Genomic DNA, 20,907 nt, shown 5'->3' on the forward strand with positions numbered 1-20,907 from the left:
AATTACTATCTTGCAGTTATAAACTGAAAGTAAACAACATTGATTTGGTTAGAGGTTAGGGGGAGCCTACTGACTTGGGAAGAAAAAAAATCACAGCTGTTTTGTAATCTCGGAATACAGGGTGTCCCAAAATACGTTCAAATTTTTTTACAATTCAACATATTTTTAACTGAAACATTTTACCCCTAACCCATACAGAAAAAGTAAGTCCATATTTAGATTCCTCATCAAATTTCCTCTCAGAAAATGTATACTTTGACTATGATAGGATAAAGTAATTAAATATTTACAGCAACTTTTAGATTTTGAAGACATCCGCATTGCTTACTACAGTGTTTAATATGAAAACGGGTAGTTTTGTACGTAAAAGTTTGTATTTTATAGACTAAACCAATCATAAAGAGTTCAAAATTATTAAAAACAATTAGCATAATTAATAATCTTTCAAAAGAGCTCTTAACCATGCCTGTAGCCCATATGGATGCAAAGATATGATCAGTTGATTCAACGAACACACACAAAATCTATATTTCTCATAGACTTTGTACATACCGCCACCGCCTCAACCGCCACCGCCTCAACAACCACCTCGGTCATTCTGAACTCAAACAACTCTAACTCCACTATCTTAGCAGATAAACAATTCTCCTTTGGAGGTCTGTTAGAGCACTCATTTAGCTACAACATGACACCAAACACACTACAATACCTTTTGTTTAAGCAGAGATATAACAATTTGAACGAGTCTCGATTTGGAAAAGTGTAACAAAACCACCATTTTTGGGTGGCGAGTTCAAAACGCGTGGCCATAAGAAAATAATTAAACATTATTTTAATACAGGATAAAAACATGAGTAATATAGAATAAATTAGCCTCAATTTAAGACCTAATTTAATCTTCTAAATGAAGGAATACTCAAGCGACACTGTATTGAAGTCCAAGCTTCACATCAAAATGTAACAACACTTCACCTTTTTGGGTACTCCAGTATGACACAGGATCATATACATATCAAGGTCATTCAAAAAGTCCTGCCTCCATCCCATCTTGTACATGTACTGTAATGGTAAAACCTTGTTAAGGTAACCCTCTTTGTGCAACTCTAAACCTTTACTTAGTCTTGTACTTGGATAGCACATTCACTTTTGTAACTGTTAACCCTGACCTTTAAATATTGTATGTCACCTTGGAAAAATTTGTATTGCATAAAATGTGGGTAACACCAAATTATGTACAAATGTTCATCACATAATTCAATCACACAATCAGAGAGAGTCCCACTTCTGTGTTTATGGGTAATCTTTTTACACTCATAAACTTCATCAAGTGTGCAGGATATCAAGTTTCAATCATCATGATCATGATCATGTACTTTAATGATTAAACATAATGTAATTTTAAGTCACAGATAATCAATCAATTGAAACCAACCTAAATAAAACATATTTCTAAACTATATCTTCTAGTTCACAACAGTTCAATATTATGTTTGAGACATCAGAAACAATGGACCTTAAGGGTTGTGTGTTACATGTGCAAAAATGTGCAGAATATCTCTGATAATCAGCGTTTGGTGCCATTCTTCGTTTCTAATGCATGTTGGCCCCATCGCACTCAAAGTGCTTACAATGGACTATTCCAGTTGACATCCATACACCCTTATTGAAGACATGACCTTAATCTTTACAAAGTGAGTGCGAATCAATGGGCGATTCCATTTGAAATCAACAACCCATGTGGAAGATTAAAGTCATGTCTTACATAGGGGGTGTATAGATTTCAACTGGAAATTAGTCCAATCTGGTGGAGCAATGTCAATCACAAATCACAATAATTTTGAGATTCAATGTACTATAGTTGACAGACGCTTCTTATCGAAGGCAAAGAGAACTGTGTTTCCTTGGGCACCCATTCCCTTTCCAAGCTCGTAACAGTTTTCACCAGATTCCAATGGCTCCAATCTCTTAATGTATTGATATTTACTGATGTAAATAACATCCTCCATAGTCACTTCTGGTGAAATAGCAGTGTAAATGTCATCTAGCTCTGCCAATTCTACAAATGGTTTCTCATCCTCACTATCAAAATTCAGGAACTTGACTTCCTTGATATTTGGTCTCCTACCAATTTTCTCCAGATCTTTCTCATGGTTCATTACTAAATACAATTTGTCATTTAGTACCATAAGCAAGGGAGAGTTGTTTTCAATTCCATCCTCGTATAAATTGTGGACATTGATCACATCCCATTTTCTTGTTTTCTCATTCAAAACAAGCGTGAACAAAGACTTGAACGGACCGTATTTTGACATTGAACCGCACATTACAATTCGGTTCTTAAAGCTAACTGCCGATACATGTTCTAAACCAAATCCAAAACTACCAAATTGCTCCCACTTCTTTTCTATGAGACTGTACCTCTCCACTCTAGAAAAAACTCCATCTTGATGAAATCCTCCAATAGCATAAATATACCCTTTATGGCCGACCATTGGCAACAAGCCTTGCTTATACTTCATTGGTGAAAGATGATTCCATTTGTTGGCATTGCTGTCGTACACACAGAAGTTACCTAGCGGTTTCTCATCTTCGACAATTCCAGCAGCTGCATAAAGCTGACCATCTACTATCCCTAAACTACAGCAGGAAACTTCATCAACCTCATGTTGAGGATAGGGTAAAGGCGCCATCTTATCCAACTCCTTCCAGCAGCCTGACTCACAACATCCCAGATCAAGGTATGATGCTCGTTGACCTTCAGGATTCCATTCAATCTTAAGGAATGCCTGAAATTACACAATATTGTTTACTTACATCTATTATAAAAAAAGATATGGTGTTATCATTAAAAACATCAAATAATGATAATAAAAATCACACAAGGCAGCCTTTTGAGATATATGACAGTATGTGATGCAGACGACGATTTGACATTTGAAAATGTAGCCCAGTATCATATTGACATTTGACAGACAACATTACAAATTAGGAACTAAACAACCAATTCTACATCAAATTACTGTCTACATTGTGATTGAAATAGAGTCACTGTTGGCAAGATTGGAGGAAAAAATAGCGGGAAAACTTAACCAAAATCTACAAGCACATGCACATATGTACAGAATATACTAATACAATATCACCCTTCTTGGCTGAAACCATGGGGTAAAATGGCTGAGATTCTGTTTGAACATAACCAACAATTCCTTTTATTGAGGGGAGAATAGCTACAACTATGTTAGTATAAGTATTCAAGTTCATTAATTATACAGCTTTTTAGTACAGCAGGAAAAAAATCACATGAAATATGCCAAGCTTTGTTAGTACATGGTATGAAAAGTGAATGAAATTTTAGTTTCAACAATTAACAAATCAATAAAAAATAAACACCAAGTGATTAGTATGTGAAGACAACAACATAAAAATGACCAAAATAGACAGACATGCATACCCTGTAGAACCAAGAGATATTACTATACACACACACTTTTGTTCAAATATTTTGATTATTAGTATATTTTTTGCATTTTATACATTAAGGCTCCACTAAAGAGTTATTCAATTACTAGTAGCCTTTTCGAAATGTGGTGGCCACAATAGGATGATGAATTTGCTGGGTTTTACCCATACTGAAGACTGCCTTCCTTATTATGTGCACCATATCTCGAAAAGGCTAATAGTTTCAATCTTTCACAGTATTAATTAATGGTGCAACTGAATTTGAAACCTTCCATAGGAATATGGATTTACATGAAATAGCTCATTTCATTCCACTCACCAAAACAGGTAAGATTAGAAACTTTGAACCCATGGGCATTACTGCCATACAGAGCACCTTTATTGGTTTATTACATGATATAATCATCTTAAGTAACCAATCAAAATAGAGCTTTTACATATCTCTTCTCAATGCTAACCCAGTGGGCACACGGGTCGGTTTCTGACGTTGTATCGACGTTGTATCAACGTCCGATTTCGACGTTGAAATAAGGTTGAAATCACGTTGTATTTGCAAATGGGCATCAACCTTGATACAACGTTGTATCGACGTTGTATCAACGTCGAAATTCAACCTGATTTCAACCTGATTTCAACCTGATTTCAACCCGATTTCAACCTGATTATAACCCGATTTTAACCCGATTTTGTAAATTATCATTCAGATATAGGGCCTAATTACTAAATAATAGTAATAAATTGATACTTACCCGTGTAGAGTTTCACAATCGGCCGGCTGGTGTATTATATCATGATTATAGGCCTGGTATCGCCCTGGGGAATTGCCACGGGTATATCGCCCGCATCGTAGTCGGTGCAGAATGCGCAGTTGGCACTCATACGCGGGAGCCCGCGCGGGAGGCAACCCGGTGTGGAGTTGGTAGGTCGTGCGCAGCGGTCATGCGTTGTGGTCGGTGCAGAGGGCCCCGTGCAGTAGGCACCCATACCCAGGCAACTGGGTGTGGAGTGCCGTGTGCAGCGGTCAGATTTTTGACCAAAAATCACATTTTTGACAAAAAAACACATTTTTGACCAAAAATCTAATTTTTGGTCAAAAATCTGACCTTTGACCAAAAATAACATTTTTTTACCAAAAATCACATTTGTGACGAAAATTCACAATTTTGACCAAAAATCTCATATTTGACCAAAAATCTCATTTTGACCAAAAATCTCATTTTTGACCAAAAATCTCATTTTTGACCAAAAATCTCATTTTGACCAAAAATCTCATTTTTGACCAAAAATCTCACTTTGACCAAAAATCTTATTTTTGACCAAAAATCTCATTTTGACCAAAAATCTCACTTTGACCAAAAATCTCATTTTTGACCAAAAATCTCATTTTGACCAAAAATCTCATTTTTGACCAAAAATCTCACTTTGACCAAAAATCTCATTTTTGACCAAAAATCTCATTTTGACCAAAAATCTACTTTTTGACCAAAAATCTCACTTTTGACCAAAAATCTCATTTTGACCAAAAATCTCATTTTGACCAAAAATCACATTTTGTCCAAAAATCAAATTTTTGACCAATTTGTTTTTTCAAGATTGCCACCACTGAGTAAACCTGCAACCTTGTGCTAATTTCTCACCTTCTCATATCAGTTTTAGTTTACCGAAATAAAAATCTCATTTTTGACCAAAAATCTCATTTTGACCAAAAATCTCATTTTTGACCAAAAATCTCACTTTGACCAAAAATCTCATTTTTATTTTGTAGCCAAGAGGTAAGGGTATAATCATCCCAGCAAACATAAAAACGTTTTAAAAACGTTTTAGATAAGTTATATTTTGGCTTTTGGCTTAGGTAAAAACGTATTTATATACATTAAAATGTCGGGTTATATAAAGGTCATGAGAACGTTTTAAAACGTTTTGTATAAAACACACTACAACAATATTTTAACAATGTTTTCAAAATGCTATTGTAAACTATCAATGCAAACATTTTTGCCAAATATTTTGTCAACACTTAAATAACTAATTATGTTAAAATATTTGCATTCAGCAAACACAGAAATGTTCTTAAAATGTTTTTTTTTTTCAAAACGTTTTAATAACATTTAAATGTCGGGTTATATAAATGTCATGAAAACGTTTTTAAAACGTTATTGCAAATATTTTAGGCAAACATTTTTCGCAAAATATTTTCCTTTATACCCTTTATATAGCCCGACATTTAAACGTTTCTGTAATACATTTTGTGTTTGCTGGGCAGAAGATTATCAAAAATGTTTTTAATGTTATGAAAACGTTTTATACCCTTAATATAACCCGACATTTAAACGTTTTCTGACAACCTTTAATAACCTTTTGCGAATGATCTCGAAAACATTTTGTGTTTGCTGGGATGTTTAATTTCAATTGCCTGACACGTAAGATAGAGAGGTGACGATGGAGGTAGAATTTTTTGAATGAACCTCGTATTTTAAAATGTTAATAAGGGGTTTCCCTGGCTTGCGCATTTGGAATATCCATTCAATATTAACTTGAAGAAAACGCGTAAAAATCTTCTTTTCACGTTACAACTTACTTAAAACTTCTGATACCATGCAAGGTATCTTTAACATATGGTTTCTAAGTCTTGACTTTTGATACGCTAACTAAACTGGAAATTGTGGACAGATTATACAACTAAATACTTTTATTTTTCTCATGGAAGAACTTCACACTAACTTCCTTAGACTGATGATCAGATCATACAGAGAATGTGATCAATAGTTTTGGAACTGTTCTGCGCTTGCACTCCACCCTTCAACACATGTTTAAAGGATCCTTGTCGTGCTCAGTTTAGCTGAAGGAGATAAGCATCGAAAACGTCAACCCTATCAGTAGGCTTATTTCGCATTGATGATGTCATCACTACCAATATCAAGAAAATCTAGACCAGAATCTGTATTGCTTGCTTAGTTGTTCACCTTCTTTCTTTGTATGTTAAGACACATATCAAGGCAATAACAGCTGTTATCATTAAGCTGATGGGTTGGCGCCTAGATAGCTGTTAACCTCCGTTTTGAAGCTGATCCGTTTCACAATTCCTGGAATTTGAGGGGGAGTACATTCCATCTGCGGGATATAGATGGAATGAAGGACCCTTGGACCCTTCATGACTAAGGTTAGAACTTGAACTGATGAGTAGTACGTGGCACTAACTGCTCTACGATGGACGCAAAGGCAGAATTTGAAGGAAGAAGGAGGGTTGATCTAGGAGTTACTCCATGCCATTCTTTTACAATTATGGCTCTCTCAAGTGGCCAGTTCATCCGAAATCTTTGGCTGCATCTAACGTTCCTGATGTTAAGTCAATTTTCTTGATGCTTTATACATTGTACATTGTCATGGACTATTATAGTCTGTCTATTGCATGGCCAATCTTCACTGATCTTGTTTTGATTCCTTTATCATGTGGCGCAACGACACGTCAACTGTAACGACAAAAATAACAATTTCGGGATTATCATTTAAAATAAAAACACAACTATTTCCATAATTTACACAGAAACATTATATTTGGCATAGATATGTATATGCAGTATGATTAAATATGCGTAATGTAAGATAGCCCTACTGAAGGTAGACCAGTTACTCCTGACTGTTTATAAGGTCATTCTGCTATACATTTCTTAGGGCCATTCTTCGGACCAAAAGAGGAAATTGTAACTTATTTTTGCTCTAGTTTCTATACATGTTTAAAAACAAAACTGAGTGCGCTGAGCTGATTTACATTGAATGGCAAGTCAGACTAAGGGCGCATTACACCAAATCACTGCGCGAAAGGTGCAATTGTGATGAGTTCCGGTTAAAAGTATATGGCTACGTGGTGTCCTTAATATATGGACCATGTTCTTCGTGAGGTCGGCATGTTCTGATTCAAATGAAAGATGCTAACCTATTAATGACTAAAATAGATATGAAATTATACAAATCGATTCACAAGAAAAGTAGGTCCTGGCCGAATTACTGCTAACGGAACAAGTTTTAATGCTAGTTTTGCCGTTGAAATAGCGGCGTCGCCTTTCAACATTTTTTTAAATCAAAATCTGAATCTGTAAAGTTCCCCAAAATTGTAACTCAAATGAAATTTCAGTCCTTAATTAATACAGAGATTACGTGAAAAAGTTAAAAATTCCAAATGTCTTTAGCTTAGGAACCGGGATCAATCCGGCCGGTATAAACCTGTTTGACATCTCAGTAATGTAGGCCATATAGAATAGGTTTTTAAGGTATTCTTCCGGGTGCACAATACTAATAAATTTTCCTACACTTTGTATACAAAATGGCCTCTGTTCTCTATACCTTTGCACAGATTTTTTGTGGGACCTGAAAGCACATCAGACATATCGAAAATTTTGAATACGGGGGATGTCCTTCTGATATTTATAAATTCGATTTTTTGAAATTCGCGATACAATAAAAAAATTTAGGGCAAATTATTAAAAATTGCAACTTTTGACATTTAACAGTCCTCAAAGTAAACTTAAAGGAGTATTTCGTGATCCTAGCATCCTCTATTTATGTCATTTTTCATTAGATATCCACGAAAAAACCTATTCCCAAAATTTCAGTTGATTCCGATTTTGCGTTCGCGAGTTATGCATGATTATGTGTATTACACTGCTCCATAAACAATGTGTTGTAATTTCGTTCTGGTGCACCAGAACGAAATTCAAATTTCACGATATCTTTGCTAAACGAATTAATCTGCAAGAAATATTTTGTACATAAACATTATGTAGCCAGAGGTTTCCAGTGATATAAAAATCTCAACTTTTTTGAGAAAAGTGGGGGATGAGGCTGTAGATCACGAAATGCCCTTTTAATAAATCGAATGACATGTACTTAAAGGGCATTTCGTGATCCAAAGCCTCATCCGGTCATCCCCCCACTTTTTTCCGAAGAAAGTTGACATATTTACACCACTGGAAACCTCTGGCTATGTACCAAAATTTTCTTGCAGATTAATTTGTTTAGCAAAAATATCGTCAAATTTAAATTTCGTTCTGGTATGTCCAGAACGAAATTACAACAATGGCATATATAGACCATGTACCAGTAGCCTATATTCACATAATCATGCATAACTCGCTAACGCAAAATCGGAATCAACTGAAATTTTGGGAATACGTTTTTTTTTTGGATTATTAACTATTGATAAATATCATAAAAAGAGGATGATAGGATCACGAAATCCTAATTTAAGTGTATGTACCTGGGATGGATGAAAAGCCGACCATCAATTGAAAGTTTTGACCTTTCATATTGAAGATATAGATTTTCCCCACATATCATTAGATTTATACAATTAATGGTAATCATTTGCCATAAAATATTAGGTCGGTCCGTGTCACGTCACTTCCGGTTGATGATGTTCGAGTGAAAACAAGTCCCTGATTCGATATTTGTTGATGATTTCTGTCATTGGTGTAATGTAAATTTCGATCGCAAATAGTCAGTGGAATCAACAACCGTTTCTAAGTCTTCAGAGTGAAAGAAACTTACTTGATTTACCGTTTATATACTGACAAACTTAAAATTAAATTCCATGGTCGAGTGTCGTTTTTTCCGAAATTGAAGGTCACTCCAGCAACATCGCTATGTAGCCTCCTTCACAGCCGGTTTCTGTTCTTCACGACAAACCGTGAGCCACATGAAGTTTGGGCCCGAGACTAGAGACAGCCCGGATGTCCGACCGACAGAATACATTTAAAAAAAATAGTATATCGAATTTCACAAAATAAAAATTATTTGATATTAGAAGGACATTCCTCGTATTCAAAATGCAATTAGATATGTCTGATGTGCTCTCAGGTCCCACATAAAATAGTGGGCCTACGTGAAAACGTCGCTATCCGAGCCCAAGCTCTATTTATTTGAAAAGAACTTTATTCAACAAATTCCACTAGCCTAGCCCTAACATTTAACTAAATATTACTGGTACTACTAATACGCCTAGCCATATTTATAGGCCCCTGGGCCCTGTATTTTTTTCTTCATAAATCATTGTCATTGACATTGAAATTTATGTTTTAATTAAATCATCAAAAAACTTGACGGAGTTACAACCTAGACTCCCATACCGGTAACGTAATGTCTAAATGTCTAAATCATTTAATACACGACCTAGCACATCATGCACATGACATGAACATGAGTAGGACGTAGTATAGGGCCTAGGGTTCACCTATCTATGCTCCCAGCAGTACCAAGCAAGACCTTTTACTGTACGATATGACTAGGGCTAGGGGCCTAGCATGCCTAGTTTGTTACATTTGCATTGCCCCAGCAAATATTCCAAACTGACCGAGTCTTCTACAAAGTACAAGTCAAGGCACTGTCATGACTGTATCGTGTCTGTCTAATGGTGCATTCATCATATACAGCATGCAGCAGGCATATGTTGCTCGAAAAACACTAGCAACGAATTTGTTCACGGATACCATGGACGTATAATAGAGCATTGCGTTAGAGAATATGCTCGAACAACATGAACAACAGGCATGTATCTTATAAACTGCTTAGTAAGCTTAACTATTTTAACATATCCTGATGATACAAAATGGAAAAACAAGTTGAAATATACATGCTGCAATATGTCCAAAATTCAAGTAGACCTTTAAAGAAAATTTAAATGTTTACTAACCTGTTTTATTTGCAAATTTAGGCCTCAAGCTCATGTACGTCACTCGTACGTGTGTATAAACTCCATTTACTTTCACTGCTGTACATTGGGCAATATCCCATAGTGTTGGGCGAAAGCGATACGTACTTGCAAACACGTGCGTACCCGAAATAACTTTTGAACGCAAATGCGTATCCATAAACACTTGCACATGTGCGTGCGTACCCATAAACACTTGCGCACACGCTTGCGTACTTGCAAACACTTGCGAACGTGCATGCGTACGCATAAACACTTGCGAACGAGTGTGTACATGCAAACACTTGCGCACACGTGTGCGTACTTTCAAATACTTGCGAACGTGTTTGCGTACTCGCAAACACTTGCGAATGGGCATGCGCACATGCAAATAACCTGCGCACGCGAGTAGGCCTACTCATAAACACTTGCGAACGCACATGCAAACACGAAAACACTTGCGAACACTTGCGAACTCGCATGCCAAATGCGTGCCCATAAACACTTGCGAACGTACGTTTGTACTTGCAAGTAGGCCTACTTGTGTACGCGCGTGCGTACCCGCAATAACTCGCGAACGCATGTGCGTACCCATAACACATGAGCATGTGCATGCGTACCCATAAACCGCAATATCATATAACCACTTGAGATTGCGCATGCGTAGGCCCTACTTGCAAACACTTGTGCACGCGCGTGCGTACTTGCAAACACTTGCGAACGTGTGTGCATACCGGCAATGTCCGCAAGCGTACGCATGAAAACTTGCAAACGTGAGTGCGTACTCGCAAACATTTGCGAACCCGCGTGCGTACTCACCAACACTTGCGAACGTGTGTGTGTAGTGCCTACCGGCAATGTGCGCGAGCATTTTGACCAAAAATCTCATTTTTGACCAAAAATCTCATGTTTGACCAAAAATCTCACTTTGACCAAAAATCTCATTTTGACCAAAAATCTCATTTTGACCAAAAATCTACTTTTGACCAAAAATCTCACTTTTGACCAAAAATCTCATTTTGACCAAAAATCTCATTTTGACCAAAAATCACATTTTGTCCAAAAATCAAATTTTTGACCAATTTGTTTTTTCAAGATTGCCACCACTGAGTAAACCTGCAACCTTGTGCTAATTTCTCACCTTCTCATATCAGTTTTAGTTTACCGAAATAAAAATCTCATTTTTGACCAAAAATCTCATTTTGACCAAAAATCTCATTTTTGACCAAAAATCTCACTTTGACCAAAAATCTCATTTTTATTTTGTAGCCAAGAGGTAAGGGTATAATCATCCCAGCAAACATAAAAACGTTTTAAAAACGTTTTAGATAAGTTATATTTTGGCTTTTGGCTTAGGTAAAAACGTATTTATATACATTAAAATGTCGGGTTATATAAAGGTCATGAGAACGTTTTAAAACGTTTTGTATAAAACACACTACAACAATATTTTAACAATGTTTTCAAAATGCTATTGTAAACTATCAATGCAAACATTTTTGCCAAATATTTTGTCAACACTTAAATAACTAATTATGTTAAAATATTTGCATTCAGCAAACACAGAAATGTTCTTAAAATGTTTTTTTTTTCAAAACGTTTTAATAACATTTAAATGTCGGGTTATATAAATGTCATGAAAACGTTTTTAAAACGTTATTGCAAATATTTTAGGCAAACATTTTTCGCAAAATATTTTCCTTTATACCCTTTATATAGCCCGACATTTAAACGTTTCTGTAATACATTTTGTGTTTGCTGGGCAGAAGATTATCAAAAAATGTTTTTTAATGTTATGAAAACGTTTTATACCCTTAATATAACCCGACATTTAAACGTTTTCTGACAACCTTTAATAACCTTTTGCGAATGATCTCGAAAACATTTTGTGTTTGCTGGGATGTTTAATTTCAATTGCCTGACACGTAAGATAGAGAGGTGACGATGGAGGTAGAATTTTTTGAATGAACCTCGTATTTTAAAATGTTAATAAGGGGTTTCCCTGGCTTGCGCATTTGGAATATCCATTCAATATTAACTTGAAGAAAACGCGTAAAAATCTTCTTTTCACGTTACAACTTACTTAAAACTTCTGATACCATGCAAGGTATCTTTAACATATGGTTTCTAAGTCTTGACTTTTGATACGCTAACTAAACTGGAAATTGTAGACAGATTATACAACTAAATACTTTTATTTTTCTCATGGAAGAACTTCACACTAACTTCCTTAGACTGATGATCAGATCATACAGAGAATGTGATCAATAGTTTTGGAACTGTTCTGCGCTTGCACTCCACCCTTCAACACATGTTTAAAGGATCCTTGTCGTGCTCAGTTTAGCTGAAGGAGATAAGCATCGAAAACGTCAACCCTATCAGTAGGCTTATTTCGCATTGATGATGTCATCACTACCAATATCAAGAAAATCTAGACCAGAATCTGTATTGCTTGCTTAGTTGTTCACCTTCTTTCTTTGTATGTTAAGACACATATCAAGGCAATAACAGCTGTTATCATTAAGCTGATGGGTTGGCGCCTAGATAGCTGTTAACCTCCGTTTTGAAGCTGATCCGTTTCACAATTCCTGGAATTTGAGGCGGGAGTACATTCCATCTGCGGGATATAGATGGAATGAAGGACCCTTGGACCCTTCATGACTAAGGTTAGAACTTGAACTGATGAGTAGTACGTGGCACTAACTGCTCTACGATGGACGCAAAGGCAGAATTTGAAGGAAGAAGGAGGGTTGATCTAGGAGTTACTCCATGCCATTCTTTTACAATTATGGCTCTCTCAAGTGGCCAGTTCATCCGAAATCTTTGGCTGCATCTAACGTTCCTGATGTTAAGTCAATTTTCTTGATGCTTTATACATTGTACATTGTCATGGACTATTATAGTCTGTCTATTGCATGGCCAATCTTCACTGATCTTGTTTTGATTCCTTTATCATGTGGCGCAACGACACGTCAACTGTAACGACAAACATAACAATTTAGGGATTATCATTTAAAATAAAAACACAACTATTTCCATAATTTACACAGAAACATTATATTTGGCATAGATATGTATATGCAGTATGATTAAATATGCGTAATGTAAGATAGCCCTACTGAAGGTAGACCAGTTACTCCTGACTGTTTATAAGGTCATTCTGCTATACATTTCTTAGGGCCATTCTTCGGACCAAAAAGAGGGAAATTGTAACTTATTTTTGCTCTAGTTTCTATACATGTTTAAAAACAAAACTGAGTGCGCTGAGCTGATTTACATTGAATGGCAAGTCAGACTAAGGGCGCATTACACCAAATCACTGCGCGAAAGGTGCAATTGTGATGAGTTCCGGTTAAAAGTATATGGCTACGTGGTGTCCTTAATATATGGACCATGTTCTTCGTGAGGTCGGCATGTTCTGATTCAAATGAAAGATGCTAACCTATTAATGACTAAAATAGATATGAAATTATACAAATCGATTCACAAGAAAAGTAGGTCCTGGCCGAATTACTGCTAACGGAACAAGTTTTAATGCTAGTTTTGCCGTTGAAATAGCGGCGTCGCCTTTCAACGGTTTTTTAAATCAAAATCTGAATCTGTAAAGTTCCCCAAAATTGTAACTCAAATGAAATTTCAGTCCTTAATTAATACAGAGATTACGTGAAAAAGTTAAAAATTCCAAATGTCTTTAGCTTAGGAACCGGGATCAATCCGGCCGGTATAAACCTGTTTGACATCTCAGTAATGTAGGCCATATAGAATAGGTTTTTAAGGTATTCTTCCGGGTGCACAATACTAATAAATTTTCCTACACTTTGTATACAAAATGGCCTCTGTTGTTCTCTATACCTTTGCACAGATTTTTTGTGGGACCTGAAAGCACATCAGACATATCGAAAATTTTGAATACGGGGGATGTCCTTCTGATATTTATAAATTCGAGTTTTTGAAATTCGCGATACAATAAAAAAATTTAGGGCAAATTATTAAAAATTGCAACTTTTGACATTTAACAGTCCTCAAAGTAAACTTAAAGGAGTATTTCGTGATCCTAGCATCCTCTATTTATGTCATTTTTCATTAGATATCCACGAAAAAAACCTATTCCCAAAATTTCAGTTGATTCCGATTTTGCGTTCGCGAGTTATGCATGATTATGTGTATTACACTGCTCCATAAACAATGTGTTGTAATTTCGTTCTGGTGCACCAGAACGAAATTCAAATTTCACGATATCTTTGCTAAACGAATTAATCTGCAAGAAATATTTTGTACATAAACATTATGTAGCCAGAGGTTTCCAGTGATATAAAAATCTCAACTTTTTTTGAGAAAAGTGGGGGATGAGGCTGTAGATCACGAAATGCCCTTTTAATAAATCGAATGACATGTACTTAAAGGGCATTTCGTGATCCAAAGCCTCATCCGGTCATCCCCCCACTTTTTTCCGAAGAAAGTTGACATTTTTATACCACTGGAAACCTCTGGCTATGTACCAAAATTTTCTTGCAGATTAATTTGTTTAGCAAAAATATCGTCAAATTTAAATTTCGTTCTGGTATGTCCAGAACGAAATTACAACAATGGCATATATAGACCATGTACCAGTAGCCTATATTCACATAATCATGCATAACTCGCTAACGCAAAATCGGAATCAACTGAAATTTTGGGAATACGTTTTTTTCGTGGATTATTAACTATTGATAAATATCATAAAAAGAGGATGATAGGATCACGAAATCCTAATTTAAGTGTATGTACCTGGGATGGATGAAAAGCCGACCATCAATTGAAAGTTTTGACCTTTCATATTGAAGATATAGATTTTCCCCACATATCATTAGATTTATACAATTAATGGTAATCATTTGCCATAAAATATTAGGTCGGTCCGTGTCACGTCACTTCCGGTTGATGATGTTCGAGTGAAAACAAGTCCCTGATTCGATATTTGTTGATGATTTCTGTCATTGGTGTAATGTAAATTTCGATCGCAAATAGTCAGTGGAATCAACAACCGTTTCTAAGTCTTCAGAGTGAAAGAAACTTACTTGATTTACCGTTTATATACTGACAAACTTAAAATTAAATTCCATGGTCGAGTGTCGTTTTTTCCGAAATTGAAGGTCACTCCAGCAACATCGCTATGTAGCCTCCTTCACAGCCGGTTTCTGTTCTTCACGACAAACCGTGAGCCACATGAAGTTTGGGCCCGAGACTAGAGACAGCCCGGATGTCCGACCGACAGAATACATTTAAAAAAAATAGTATATCGAATTTCACAAAATAAAAATTATTTGATATTAGAAGGACATTCCTCGTATTCAAAATGCAATTAGATATGTCTGATGTGCTCTCAGGTCCCACATAAAATAGTGGGCCTACGTGAAAACGTCGCTATCCGAGCCCAAGCTCTATTTATTTGAAAAGAACTTTATTCAACAAATTCCACTAGCCTAGCCCTAACATTTAACTAAATATTACTGGTACTACTAATACGCCTAGCCATATTTATAGGCCCCTGGGCCCTGTATTTTTTTCTTCATAAATCATTGTCATTGACATTGAAATTTATGTTTTAATTAAATCATCAAAAAACTTGACGGAGTTACAACCTAGACTCCCATACCGGTAACGTAATGTCTAAATGTCTAAATCATTTAATACACGACCTAGCACATCATGCACATGACATGAACATGAGTAGGACGTAGTATAGGGCCTAGGGTTCACCTATCTATGCTCCCAGCAGTACCAAGCAAGACCTTTTACTGTACGATATGACTAGGGCTAGGGGCCTAGCATGCCTAGTTTGTTACATTTGCATTGCCCCAGCAAATATTCCAAACTGACCGAGTCTTCTACAAAGTACAAGTCAAGGCACTGTCATGACTGTATCGTGTCTGTCTAATGGTGCATTCATCATATACAGCATGCAGCAGGCATATGTTGCTCGAAAAACACTAGCAACGAATTTGTTCACGGATACCATGGACGTATAATAGAGCATTGCGTTAGAGAATATGCTCGAACAACATGAACAACAGGCATGTATCTTATAAACTGCTTAGTAAGCTTAACTATTTTAACATATCCTGATGATACAAAATGGAAAAACAAGTTGAAATATACATGCTGCAATATGTCCAAAATTCAAGTAGACCTTTAAAGAAAATTTAAATGTTTACTAACCTGTTTTATTTGCAAATTTAGGCCTCAAGCTCATGTACGTCACTCGTACGTGTGTATAAACTCCATTTACTTTCACTGCTGTACATTGGGCAATATCCCATAGTGTTGGGCGAAAGCGATACGTACTTGCAAACACGTGCGTACCTGAAATAACTTTTGAACGCAAATGCGTATCCATAAACACTTGCACATGTGCGTGCGTACCCATAAACACTTGCGCACACGCTTGCGTACTTGCAAACACTTGCGAACGTGCATGCGTACGCATAAACACTTGCGAACGAGTGTGTACATGCAAACACTTGCGCACACGTGTGCGTACTTTCAAATACTTGCGAACGTGTTTGCGTACTCGCAAACACTTGCGAATGGGCATGCGCACATGCAAATAACCTGCGCACGCGAGTAGGCCTACTCATAAACACTTGCGAACGCACATGCAAACACGAAAACACTTGCGAACTCGCATGCCAAATGCGTGCCCATAAACACTTGCGAACGTACGTTTGTACTTGCAAGTAGGCCTACTTGTGTACGCGCGTGCGTACCCGCAATAACTCGCGAACGCATGTGCGTACCCATAACACATGAGCATGTGCATGCGTACCCATAAACCGCAATATCATATAACCACTTGAGATTGCGCATGCGTAGGCCCTACTTGCAAACACTTGTGCACGCGCGTGCGTACTTGCAAACACTTGCGAACGTGTGTGCATACCGGCAATGTCCGCAAGCGTACGCATGAAAACTTGCAAACGTGAGTGCGTACTCGCAAACATTTGCGAACCCGCGTGCGTACTCACCAACACTTGCGAACGTGTGTGTGTAGTGCCTACCGGCAATGTGCGCGAGCGTACGCACCTACCTACAATAGCTTGCCAAACGTGCGTGTATAGGCCTACCTATAAACACTTGCCGTCCCAAAATTGAGAGAGTGCGTTCCCCCTCCCCTGCTTTCGCCGACTATGATCGACAACATAGAGGCCTATGATGCGGCCGGCTCCAGCCAGGGGCTAGGGCCCCGACTACATAACCACTGCGTACGGCCCACTCACTCCACACCCGGTTGCCTCCCGCGTATGGGTGCCGACCTCTGCACCTCTGACGCCGGCTATGCCGGCGGCGATACCCGGGGTATTACCCCGGGGTGATATCACGTGTTAGTAAAATGGTTAAAAGATTATGCGAAATAGGCCTATTAGGGACCGTTCAAAAACACTTGTTAGAGGGGTCTGATGCAAAAAAATTATCAGTTCTCAAATAGTTCAGGGTCCCCTTTTTGACATAAAAATTATGGGTCAATCCCATCGAAAATCATGTAAACTCAATTTTCAGACGAACATTTTTAGTTTATTTTTTTCAAAGCCACCCCCCTCCTAGAAGGGTCAAAACTTTTAAGTATCCCCCCACACTTTTTTGCATCCCCCAACAAGTGTTTGTCGCACCAGCTTCCACCAAGTTGTAGGAATTCCCATCAACATCAGCCGGCCAATTGAGCGGCGACGGGCCGTATAGCATACCCGTACCACCCGGTGTTTTCGCGTCAGTCATTACATGCTTGTTGGAGGTAGTGAACGCCGCGGCGGGCCACTTTTGAAGAAGAGTATAAATCGTACTATACGGTATAAATCGGGAGATCATGCGGCATGGATATAATTTACTTTAATCATGTTAATAAGCATAGGCCTATTTCGTCCTAATAATATTTTATGTATTAAAAAGGCCATAAAGTTGTGCGTTGAAACATTGGTTGAAATCAGGTTGAAATTTCAACGTTGTATCAGCGTTGAATTTCAACCTGATTTCAACCTTCTTAATTTTTTGCATTGAAAGTTGGTTGAAATCAGGTTGAAATTTCAACGTTGTATCGACGTTGAAATTTCAACCTGATTTCAACCAATCTCTAGGTTGAAATCAGGTTGAAATCTGGTTAGGTTAGATTTCGACGTTGTATCAACGTTGATACAACGTCGAAATCCTAACCTGTGCCCACTGGGAAGTTTAATCCCCTTCAGCCCTACTGAGCATTCTTTAAGATATCTCTGATTGGCTCATTACTTGATATACCCATCTTTGTAACCAATCAAAACAGTTCTTAGACTAGAGGCTGATAATTTGGCCGGTAGTGCACATGGAATCAATATAAAGAAGAAAACTATGAGAAAAACTTACACTTATTGTGTTCCTGGTGGCGAACCACTTTGGATATCTATGGCTAAGTGGCTCTGCTGCTGATATCTCTCCAGTAGTCTTCAGCTCAATGACTTCTAACACTACCTCCTTGCACTCCTCAATCCTGCCAATCTCCAAATCCACCAGTTCCTGGAGGTCATCTAGTGGGATGAGGCCAAGACGGACTTTCTGCAGGAGGTTTGCTGCATTCGTGTTGCGGGTTTCCCAATTAAACTGTAGCCAAGCTATAACTGCTTGGAGTATCTGAAATGAAAAACAAAATGGACAAAATAAAAATCCAGAGATGTCAGTGGGATCTGTCAAATTTTCCTAAACATTATGTGAGCTGTAGAAATTGTGAAGCGTAAACTGGGGAATATGCTTCAGCAGGAGTTAAGGGATAATTAATCCCCCTTTGAAATACCTTGCTTTGCAGAAGACTGTCAGGTTGGTGTGTGGGGGGTGTATTGGATGGATGGATGGATAGGTAAGTAGGTAGGTAGATATAGGTATGTACTATACTGCCCTCCCATGACAAAAGGAAGTATGGGACAATTTTTCAAAATGCCTTTTTTGGCTTAAATTAACTATTTATACCCCTATCTTTTTGTTTAATAAAAGTTTGGCTAAGTTATATCTTCAAAAAGTAGGTAAATCGAAAAAATAATACTTGCTTCCTTAGATTTGTACACACAAAGTATAGGGCATTTGGCGAAAAACCACCACAAAAGGAAGTATGGGACATAAAATTGGAAATTTGTGATGATTTTATGTAAATAATTAATCATTGTTTTAAGGAAATTGATACTTGCTGATAAGGTACACTGATATAACATACCAGAACAACATATAGTATGAATATTACGTAAAATATTTTATAAATCAAGGAAAATCTGGTTTTTGCCCCATATCTCAACAACATCAATTTGTCCCATACTTCCTTTTGTCATGGGAGGGCAGTATAGGTCAGTAGGTAGGTATAGGTCAGTAGGTAGATAGGTTGATACAATACTAATATTTCCCAGTAAATTGCCAATCATAGTTTTAACCAATTAGTTAGTCTACTCACCTGTTTCTCAGTTGTTGTGTCTGTCTCTATCTCCTCATCCCCAAACATTCCAGTAGAAAATCCACACTGGCATGTTCCAGAAAACTTTGTGACTCAGCACACTTGTTGAAACTATGCACTAGATGGCGACGGAAAGACTCTGCTAACTCTGAAAGACTGCCGTGATTACATGCAACAGACCAGATCTCAAAGCAGTCATCGATGGTGATGCTGTCTTTGACTTCCCTAAGGTAATTAGCACAGACTTCTACAGCCTGTGAGAAATGCATATAGCAAGCCATGTTTAGGACACCGCTACTGTGGTGGGAGACAGGGTGAAGTAACCGGTGTATGCAAACTCTAACAGTTGAGAGAAACTTTCTCCAGTTCCTGGAACAGTCACTTCATTGCTTGTACTCTCTTGAAACCCTGATGTGAACATGCTCTGGAAATATTCACTTGCGCAACTCAAAATGGCTTTGTGCGCAGGAAATCGCTGGTTGTCAACGATGACTGTGACATCACAAAGACAGGCCTGTTGTCTGAGCTGGTTTAGTGATGATGACAAATGAGAAAGATATGAGGGGTCTCCTAAATGTCCTGGGGTAGTGGTTTCTGTAACCATATTAGCTGTCGCCATCTTGAAGGCCTGAAAAGAGAACAAGAAAATAATCCACCTAAGTTAATTAACTTTACATCAAGGGTCAAAATAAATGCGAGCCAGTGAAATTCAAATATAACATGGCTCCTGGTTTCTGCCAACCAACCTGAACCAGGAAATATTTTTTGGCCAAATTAATGGCTCCTGGCTGTTGAACTCCATGATATGCACCATTTTGATATTATGATAAAAAAAGATCAGGGTTCTGTTTTGGATTAGGATTAGGGAGCATTATGAGCTTCATTCGAATCTGGCACTTTTAGACCAAGCCATATGCAGTCATTACATGTACGTTTACCAAATGCATTCAGTTTAAAATACTTAGGCAAGAAACACATTTATTCAATTAGAGCTGGTACCTTTTTGAAATTAGCAGCTCAACTGGGTGTTGTCTTTCTCCATGCTGTGGACTGGCCACACTTGGAATAGCTTGGAATGGACCAACTGGGTTTGGTGATCAATGCGCCCATTGAAAAAAGATCAACTTTTTGAACTACAAACTCTTTTGTAAAATAAAAATCACATTATTGGTTCTTTCCCACCAAGGGTGGAAATAAATAAGTTACATTGTTTCAGTCTATACTTGCCTCCTATATCCCATCGAGAAATAAAATCTCAGTACCAGGCTACACTCATTGTCCTGAACCAAAGCCCATCACCATACAGGTACCCAGGAAATAGGAA

General features: G+C 37.4%; 1 protein-coding gene across 1 annotated transcript; it reads right to left on the reverse strand.

The window, feature by feature from the left end:
* Positions 1-895: 895 nt before the first annotated feature.
* Positions 896-19,631, reverse strand: LOC140137127 (kelch-like protein 25). The gene is made up of 3 exons (XM_072158783.1): positions 19,584-19,631; positions 18,515-18,778; positions 896-2,786 (listed from the first exon to the last, which is right to left on the reverse strand). Exons 1-3 carry the CDS (start codon positions 19,629-19,631, stop codon positions 1,845-1,847), a joined length of 1,254 nt encoding a protein of 417 aa, XP_072014884.1. The 3' UTR covers positions 896-1,844.
* Positions 19,632-20,907: the final 1,276 nt, after the last annotated feature.

Source organism: Amphiura filiformis, chromosome 17 (assembly GCF_039555335.1).
Source record: "Amphiura filiformis chromosome 17, Afil_fr2py, whole genome shotgun sequence".
NCBI lineage: Eukaryota > Metazoa > Echinodermata > Ophiuroidea > Amphilepidida > Amphiuridae > Amphiura > Amphiura filiformis.